Source organism: Amblyraja radiata, chromosome 35 (genome assembly GCF_010909765.2).
Source record: "Amblyraja radiata isolate CabotCenter1 chromosome 35, sAmbRad1.1.pri, whole genome shotgun sequence".
NCBI lineage: Eukaryota > Metazoa > Chordata > Chondrichthyes > Rajiformes > Rajidae > Amblyraja > Amblyraja radiata.
In genome coordinates this window covers 239,906-250,000 of record NC_045990.1, presented here as the reverse complement: position 1 = coordinate 250,000, position 10,095 = coordinate 239,906, and the positions used below count along the sequence as shown (strand labels likewise).

Below are 10,095 nucleotides of genomic sequence, written 5' to 3'. Positions count from 1 at the left end.
CAGCCACATGGGATCACCGTACCTTGTGCATTTAGCCTGTGACCAGAAAGAATTTCCACCTGAACTCAGCTATTTCCTCTCCGGACACTGCTCGACATGCAAACATTCTCCGCTGGTTTCTGTGTTTCTACGTTTCACCCTGTCAGAGGTGACCCTTTATCCCACCCTTGTCTTGCCACCATCTTCACAACATAGAGTCAACCTGTTTTCTCTCTTTTCCAGCTCCAATTAATTTTATTGACCTGATGCATTAACTGATCTCGTTCCACAGATGTCATCTGACTTGCTGAGTGTTTAGAGTATTCCTGGTTTTAATTCTGAATTTCCACCTGTCATCTTGTCAAATCATTTAGTTGACATCTTCTATGTCTCCTCATAATCTTGCCACCTAGAGAACTTTGCCAGTTCCAGTAAACATCCACAGAAGCCTGCACTATTTAGCACCTTTTATGGCAAGGCAAGATTGGATTCAGAGAAGGTTTGCAAGATGGAGAAGGCGAACATATTTACACATGTTAGATTTGAAGGGGGCTTGATGGGCAGATGTTGGGCCATGCTTCCTCTCACAGAGAATTAGCAGCTGGGGACGTCAGAATATGATGGAGATGAGAAAGAATTTCTTTCCAAAGGTTGTGACTCTTTGTAATTCTCTTCCCTGGAGAGCTGTAGAGGTTGGGTCACAGAATACAGTGCAAGGGAGATTAGTTTTGGTCCACATTGGAGTCAGTTGTTGCAGAAATTGGGCAGCAAAGTGGAGCTGATGCTGCGATCAGGTTGGCGGTGATGGTACTGCCTGGTGGTGGAGATGGCCAACTCTTCCCTTGCCTTCTCCCACGATGCGATGTTTACAGACATGGTTGCTGTCTGAAACAGCAGTGAGTTGTGCCTGGGGTTGCAAATCTCATTGTCTTGCCAAAGAAAGTCCTAAAATACTTGACATTGCTCCTGCTATGATATGATATTAACAATTGCATTTATTCTATGTTGGATGTAGATTAACAGATGGGAGGAAATGTCCACAAGGCAGTAATGTTATTGAGGCGCTGTTTTGAACTAAGACAAAATATTCCGTAGATTCAAAACATCGGAAGTTCTCAGTGTTTGCTCAAGAGTGAAGTCAAACTTGTTTAGTGAGTAGGGCAAGAATGTCAAGCTGGACCCATCCAGAACCTGAGGTGAAGGCACCAACGCGAGAATTCAGTCAAACCTTGACCCTGTCTCAATTTGTTTCCAAAACTATTGTACAGTAAATTTAAAATTTCTTTATTTATATAGCACATTTTTAGTCAACTTGCATTGACCCCAAAGTGCTTCACATAATTACATCCACACACACAGGCAAAGGTGGGTGAAGTGTCTTGCCCAAGGACACAACGACAGTATGCACTCCAAGCGGGATTCGAACCAGCTACCTTCCGGTTGCCAGCCGAACACTTAGCCCATTGTGCCATCTGTCGTCTAGGTAATGTTACTAGTACAGTTGTTTCCTTGCTCAAGAGGCCAGGAGTTGTGAGCTGGGCTTCATGAATACAGTGGGAACTGTTTCAGATCATATTCACTCAAACCTCCTAGCCCGGGCCATAGATACTGGTATAGAATGAGACATTCGGCCCATTGGTCCGTGCTATTTGCCAACAGAGCAATGGGATTGGTCCTTCATAACCCCTTGGAGCATTGGTTGCCCCCGTGATCTGTATCCAACCCTTGTATCGTTCTCAGACATCAAGCGATCTGTAAATTACAGTCTCCCATCACCACATACCTGGGGAAGGACATTCATTTGGTTCCACTTGAAATTAAAGGGAACACTGTAATCCTCAGCTTCCATCTATCACATTCAGAAGTCTGATGGTCTGGGATTACAGTTTGACTGTCATCACCTGCGCCAGGTGAGGTAAGGTTCTGATCAGGTGTTCCCACCTTCACATTCCAGTCCATTGTAATACAGGCCATTCATAAGGACATGGGAACGGGTGGGCCTTCGAGCCACTCTAATGGTGGTGAGGATCATGGCCAACCTCCTCGTTCCCATGGTCCAGCGATCTCCCCTTGATTGGCATAACTTTAGAAACCTGTTGAACCTCACGATGAACGAGCCTCCACATCCCATCCGGGACAAATATTCCAACTTTCACCATCCTCATCCCTGCCCTCAACACCACATCTATTTCTCTGAACATGTCTTAGTCTAGACTTGCCAGGCAGCAGAAACATCCTCCCTGCATCTCTACCCAGTCAAACCATTGAGGAATATAGTGCAGTTCATTCTTCTAAACTCCAGCGATTACAGCCCTAGTCTATTCACACTCTCCTCACATGGAACACACTGAACATGTGCAGAATCTTCATCTCTCTCTCTCTCCATTGCAAACATATTGATAGAACATGGAACATGGGGCATTACAGCACAGGAACAGGCCCTTCGGCCCATGATGCCACATTAATCTCCTCTGCCTACATGTGATCCATATCCCCCTATTCCCTGCATATCCACGTGCCTGTCTAAAAGCCTATTAAACACCACTATCGTATCTACCTCCACCACCCCCTCTGGTAGCGCGTTCCAGACACCCACCACCCTCTGTATAAAACACTTGCCCGGCACATCTCCTTTAAACTTTACTCCTCAGATCTTAAAACCATGTCATCCAGTCTTTGACATTTCCACCCTGACAAAAAAGATTCTGACTGTCTATTTTATTTATTCCTCTAATAATAATAATAATAAATTTTATTTATGGGCGCCTTTCAAGAGTCTCAAGGACACCCTAATAATTTTATAAACTCCTCAGGTTTTCCCTCAACCACTGATGCATCAAAGAAAGTATCCAAGTTTATCCAACCTCTGCTTGCAGCTGAAACTAATCCAGGCAGCATTCTGGTAAACCTCTTCTGCACCCTATCCAAAGCCTCCACATCCTTCCTGAAATGTGGCAACCAGAACTGCAAGCACTACTCCATATGTGGCCCGACCAAAGTCCTACAGAGCTACAATATGACCTTTCTCTTATACTCCTTTGTAGTTAAGGAGACTAAAATTGTCCGTAAAACTCCAGGTGATCTCAACAACGCATGATACAATTGCAGAAAAACCCGCTTACACCTTTACCCATTCATAATAAAGGCTACCCTATAATTCACCCTCGCAGTTTCACCTCTGATGGCATGTGTCCAGGAACACTGCGAATTTCTCCCCATTTAACAAATACTATACGTTTCTATTGAGTAAATAATTTCACATTTTTCCACATCTCCATGTTCTCATCGGTCCATTCATCTCCTTTATACACAATCACACCCAGTGTAGCAACCTGCGCACTATCATGTCTGGTGCCTCAACAAGTCATTGACGTGGATGGGATCAAGTGCCAGACCCTGAGGGACCTCAGAGACCACAGCCTGTCCACCTGAGAACAATCCCTTTATTGCGACACTTGGCCTTCTATCCAATAATAACTCAGTCCATGTCAGAATATCACACACAGCATGACCTCGCGTCTTATGATCAACTTTATGAAGATCCAGATTTCCCAATCCACTGTCACTCTCTTGTCTATCCTACTGGTTGCATCCTTGAAAATCTCCAGTACATTATTCAGATGATTTTCATCTGAAGAAATCTGAAGATGGGTTCCGCTCCGAAATGTCACCTATTCTGTTTCTCCAGAGATGCTGCCTGACCCACTGAGCTGTTCAAGCATTTTGTGTCTATCTTCGGTATAAATCAGCATCTGCAGTTCCTTCCTTAACATAATCTTCATCAATTGTGCTTTGCCCAATTCAAATATTCCTTTCAAAATGTCACTGGCCTTTCTCAGAGTTGCCTGTGCCCACTTTGTGTCCAGGGAACCCCAGATACCTCTCTCCAATTAAACAGTACCCTGCAGTCATTAGCGTTTTGTATACAAAGGCGGTCAAGGCAGTGGGTGGGACTAGTGCAGAGACGTGGTCTGCGGTACTAGATCAGTCATGGATGGCAGAACAAGCAGGAGAGGCTGAATGGCCTGCTGCTATTTTTAATGTTCCTTTGTCCAGTTCCCCTGTCCCTGGAATGGCTCAAAAAGACCCTTCATCCAGGGACAGACACAAAAAGCTGGAGTAACTCAGCGGGACAGGCCGCATCTCTGGAGAGAAGGAATGGGTGACGTTTCGGGTCGAGACCCTTCTTGGTCCAGGATGAGTTGGGGATGGGTGATACAGCTGATGTTGCCAGAGCCTGCGGCCATGAATGCTGGTCACGGAACAGGGTACTGATTGTGGATGATCAGCCATGATCACATTGAATGGCGGTGCTGGCTCGAAGGGCCGAATGGCCTCCTCCTACACCTATTTTCTATGTTTCTTTGATATTAGCTGGTGAATATCAGTCAAATACCTACAGGCTTGACATCAGCAGTGGACATAGAGGATGATTCACTTAACTCTCCCAGTTTCCACAAGGAAAAATAAGAAAACTTTATTTTAAAATGTTTGCAAGACTAGGCAAGAGGATGTTGAATTTCATGAGTGGTTTCTGAGGTGCCAGGGCACGTGACAGCTGGTGACGGTTCCAACGTGTGGTCACTCCTGCGGCAGGTCATTTATGTTGAGCCAGCTTCAGCAAACAACAGCGATGATGAACAGAGATGTTGCCTGAGGGATAGATTGACCCGAACACCAGGATAACTCTTTGCTCATCCCTGAGTGAATGCGTGAGATGCTGAGAGAATGGACAGGATCATGTCTCATCCACAACCACAGTCCCTTCCTCAGGCTGAGCCAGCTAATCCTCTCTACACACATGGATAGGGCAGGTTTGGTGGGATATGGGCCAAACATGGGCAGCTGGGACTAGTGTAGCTGGGACATGTTGGCCGGTGTGGGCAAGTTGGGCCGAAGGGCCTGTTTCCACGCTGTATCACTCTATGACTCTATGAAGGGCCTGTTTCCACACTGTATCACTCTATGACTATGACTCAAGCCTTCTTCCTCTACGGTTTCCTCCCACAGAGGGGAGCATGTTTACCACAGGGACGGCTCTGTCAGTGTGGCCTGGTCCTAACAGGTTGGTCCTGACACTCGATGTACTAATGAGGGAGAGCAGTCACAACGAGTCGGCCACTCAGCCCGTAAAGCATCTCATGGTTCAATCGGAAGAACCGGGTCATTTTCCCTGCTGCTAAATATCTATCCCACAATCCTCATAATTATCATAGAGGCAGAAATGTAAAGAGAGTAACGTGGTAAATAAGGAGGTAAATTATCTTCTGATCGATATTTATCCCACGACCATCTCTCGTGGTGTAAAATCATTCACTGGGTCTTATTGTATTCACAATGAAAAGGACTTTACTGGCCAACTTTGGCCGAGGTTGTGAAAAATGCTAATCTTTCAAGTGGGTGCCTGGAACGCGCTGCCAGGGGTGATACAATAATTGCATTTTAAAGGCCTTTAGATAGGCACAAGGAGGTGCAGGGTATGGGGGGATATGGATCACATACATGCGTATGGCATCATGTTCAGTACAGACATTGTGGGCCAAATGGCCTGTTCCAGTGCTGTACGGTTCTAACTTCTATGTTCTAAATTTAATGTTCTACGCATGTTCACAACTGGAAAGAGATATTTCTAAATAAGGTTGTTTTTCCTGATACAGGAATCGCAGGTGAGGATCTATGAGAGATGTGAAGTCTAGCCCCATATATGTCCATGTCTACTATGGATTAGTCCCTTCTCACTGGATCACTTGCCCCATTTCCCCAACACCAACTCTGCTCCTGTGTAAGGGACATTGTCCCAAAACACTTTTTCAATCCCAGAAATCATCGAGTCACACAGCATGTGGCAATAAAGGGGGCTGTTTCTGGTTGGCTGCCAGTACTAGTGGAGTTCCGCAGAGCTCGGTGCTGGGGCCGCTGCTCTTCACGTTGTATATTAATGTTTTGGACGTTGGGAATGAAGGCTTTGTGGCCAAGTTTGCGGATGATACAAAAATAGGTGGAGGGGCAGGTAGTGTAGATAAAGCAGGGACTCTGCAGAAGGACTTGGACAGTTTGGGAAAGTGGGCAGAGAAGTGGCAGATGGAATATAGTGTAGCAAAGTGTGGAGTCATGCATTTTGTTAGTAGAAATAAAGGCGTAGACTATTTTCTAAATGAGGAGAGAATCCAGAAATCGGAGATGCAAAGGGACTTGGGAGCTGGTGCAGGATGTGTCGAATCAGTAGTAAAGAAAGCAAACTCAATACTAGCATTTATTTTGAGAGGGCTTGTATACAAAAACAGGGTTATACTCTCTAGAATTTAGGAGATTGAGAGGGGATCTTATAGAAACTTACAAAATTCTTAAGGGGTTGGACAGGCTAGATGCAGGAAGATTGCTCCCGATGTTGGGGAAGTCCAGGACAAGGGGTCACAGCTTAAGGATAAGAGGGAAATCCTTTAAAACCGAGATGAGAAGAACTTTTTTCACACAGAGAGTGGTGAATCTCTGGAACTCCCTGCCACAGAGGGTAGTCGAGGCCAGTTCATTGGCTATATTTAAGAGGGAGTTAGATGTGGCCCTTGTGGCTAAGGGGATCAGAGGGTATGGAGAGAAGGCAGGTACGGGATACTGAGTTGGATGATCAGCCATGATCATATTGAATGGCGGTGCAGGCTCGAAGGGCCGAATGGCCTACTCCTGCACCTAATTTCTATGTTTCTATGTTTCTATGTAATGCTGAGGCTCTATAAGGCGCAGGTCAGGCCACATTTGGAATATTGTGAACAATTTTGGCACCATATCTGAGGAAGGATGTGCTGGCTCTGGGGAGGGTCCAGAGGAGGTTTACAAGAATGATCCCAGGAATGAGTGGGTTAACATATGATGAGCGTTTGACGGCACTGGGCCTGTACTCGCTGGAGTTTAGAAGAATGAGGGGAGACCTCATTGAAACGTACAGAATAGTGAAACGCTTGGATAGATTGGATGTGGAGAGGGTGTTTCCACTAGCGGGGAAGTCTAGAACTAGAGGTCACAGCCTCAGAATAAAAGGACGTTATTTTAGGAAGGGGATGAGGAGGAATTTATTTAGTCAGAGAGTAGTGAATCTGTGGAATTCTTTGCCACAGACGGCTGTGGAGGCCAAGTCAGTGGATACAGTATATTTAAGACAGAGATAGATAGATTCTTGATTTGTATGGCTGTCAGAGGTTATGCAGAGAAAGCAGGAGAATGGGGTTCGGAGGGACAGATAGATCAGCCATGGTTGATAGGTGGAGTAGACCTGATGGTCTGAATGGTCTTTCACTTATGATCTTATGAAACTGGCCCTTCAGTCCAACTTACCCATGCAAACCTAGATGCCCAATCTACACTTGCTCCACCTGCCCGCGTTTGGTCCATATTCCCACTAAACCTTTCCTATCATGTACCTATCCAAATTAGTTTAAATGTTGTGTAGTCCCTGCCTCAACGACCTTTTCCGGCAGCTAGTTCCATACACCCACCACACTCTGTGTGAAAAGGTTGCCCCTCAGGTTCCTATTAAATCTTTCCCCTCTCAACTTAATCCTATGCCCACTGGTTCTTGATTCCTCTACCCTGTATAAAAGACTGTGACCATCCAACGTCCTGAGGGAAAGGTGGGTGAACACCTGAGGTGGAGAAATGTGCAGGGCTGTGGCAAGGCAATGGCCAGACTTTGGGGATTTCAATGGCAAGGGGTAGTCTGATGGGCAGAAGGCCCATGGGAAGCACGGTTTGTGCTCGAGGGGTAGGACTGGTGGGACAGGCGAGACCCAATGGACTGAATGGTCTCTTCTGTGCTGTGATTGGTAATTAAGGCTCATCCTCTGCTCGAAGATAGACACAAAACGCTGGAGTAACTCCTCAGGTCAGGCAGCATCTCTGGAGAGAAGGAATGGGTGATGCTTCAGGTCGGGACCGTTCTTCATCCTCTGCCCATTGCGTTCCTGGTGTCATTCCTTCCCCTGCTAGTTTCATGAAGAAACCTCTATCATGTTGACTTGTAGAAGTGAGAGCTGAGAACTGAGTCACGCTGCCATTGTGAGGGAAGACCATGGAAACTAATGGCGGTGTAACATTGCTGAATGTTGGGTGTAGTATGTTAGTATTTTACACTTTTGAAATCTGCTGATGAACAGAAGCTCCCGTGTTTGTGGATCCCGTGTCGAGTACAGACAATGGGAGATGATGGGCAGCCAGGTGTGTACTGGATGCTGAGGAACATGGATTTATTTTTGGGCGGTTGAAGGTGACAAACTTTGAGGTGAGGGCTCCCGTCACCGAGAGATCTTCCCAAATTCCACCCACTTTGACATTGAATAATCCTTGAATAATTAATTCTGAGCAGAAACATTATTAAACGAGAAAGGTTGCTGCTTGCAATAAGGCATCTGTGTCCGATCGAAGATTTCTGCCGGCAAGCAAGATATTCCTAATGGCAAGAAGTCTGCTAAAGCAACTGTACAAAACGATAGTGACATCGCTGGCGAATCAGGACCATGGTCAGGGGCAATGCTGTGGAGGTTTAAAGGAATGAACATGAAGGAAATGGCTCCAAACAGGATTACTGATTTATGAGCATAAGATAAAACACTGCGGTGATTTTTAGCGACGAACCACTCCCCTCCCCCATTACAACACTGCCAATCCCATCTCTCAGCATTTTGACGAAACCTCCAGTTTGTTAAACATTGCAAGAACTCAAATATAAATATATGTAGCGAACGAGAGAAAGAACATCCCACTCGACTTAAGCGAGATTGATTTTTATAAAAAATGAAAACGCTGAATTGTACTTCCCTCTGGAAGTCAGCGCTGAATCCTTCCTCTGGGCAGTTCCAGGAAACCAGATCAAAGCCTTTTACCATTGTTACAGTAACAACATCCATCCTTCAGGTCTCTGCACATATATAGACATTAAAAACAAAAGCCACAAGCTTGCTATCCACCAGTGAGAGGAATAGAATCACAATTTCCCATCCAAAGGTAGCGAACAAAATTGACCAACCCATACCAGCGATTATATATGAAAGAAAGATCTCATTGCCGTTCACCTACCAGAGATTTCTTCCCGCGATCAAACTGCACCAACGTCATACCTTGGACCGCAGCGAGTACCGATCTCACAGGACACCTTGCTTGAGCCTTCAAATCCCAAGTTGCCAATCTATCAGCCACTGTCAGCAGTTCTGATGTGCATCAAGCAGAACCTCAACTATCCCGATCCAACCCCCGAACCCCCACCCCCTCCACCTCACGCGTAGATTTATCTACAATTCAGGCTGAAAATAAATCACGTCCCATTTCTATATTTTTTGGGAGGGGAGGGGGAGGGGGGTGGGGGTGGGGGCAACATTATAAAATATTCACACATCGAACTTCAAACACTAAACAGCAATCAAATTGTACCTTGTATGCAGAGAGAGGGGAATCATCTCTTATGTGTGAGCATCTGTTCATTCTCGTGGCATGCGCCATTCTGTTTGAGGGAGAGAAGATTGCAGCTATCCCACGGGAATGTGAGAGGCAGAGAGAGAGAGAGAGGGAGAAAATAGATGAGAGGCAGAACGTATAAGACAAAGATGCAAAGGAGAAGGGATGTGTTAGGTGTTGAGAGGAGGAAGGGGATGCCGCTGATCTTTCACCAACTGAGTTAACCATTGAGTGTTCAGAATGAGGTATCAATATTTTCTCATGCCGTTATTCTGAATTGTAGTTTTACAGCTTGTTGGTTTGAAGGGAGGTGACACCTTGCTTCTACAAGTTACATAAAGTGGCAGGGTTTTTGCACAGTGCCAGTGAGAATCATCTCCTCACCTTTCTCTAAAGCACTGCATTGCACAAAGGCAGGGCAACATACCCAGTTGTCGGGGGAGCATTGTTCAGCTTCAGCTGCCGTACCAAGAGCATGAACAGCTCATGACCAAACCCATCTAGAGAGTTTTAAAGACAGATGCACTTTTTGGGTCCAAACTCTGAGCACGTTGCAAGCCAATAACATCCTGGATCTTTGTAGAGACGTGGGCACCTTTGTAATGTAGCAAATGCTGTTATAATGTTGATATTTCTAAACTGTTGTATTGGATAAAACGTTTGTAGGAGGTGGGT

At 45.6% G+C, this 10,095-nt stretch overlaps 1 protein-coding gene across 4 annotated transcripts in view; it reads right to left on the bottom strand.

The window, feature by feature from the left end:
- Positions 1-9,480, bottom strand: part of LOC116991799 (ELAV-like protein 2) — a 114,483-nt gene extending 105,003 nt beyond the window's left edge. The window contains exon 1 of one of the 4 annotated variants that reach the window (XM_033050742.1): positions 9,397-9,480. In XM_033050742.1, the coding sequence (XP_032906633.1) occupies positions 9,397-9,465 (69 nt within the window). In that variant the 5' untranslated portion in view covers positions 9,466-9,480. Of the gene's footprint in view, positions 1-9,045; positions 9,166-9,396 lie in introns of those variants that run through there. The other 3 variants (XM_033050743.1, XM_033050744.1, XM_033050745.1) reach the window with 3 other exon arrangements.
- Between the last annotated feature and the right edge of the window lie 615 nt (positions 9,481-10,095).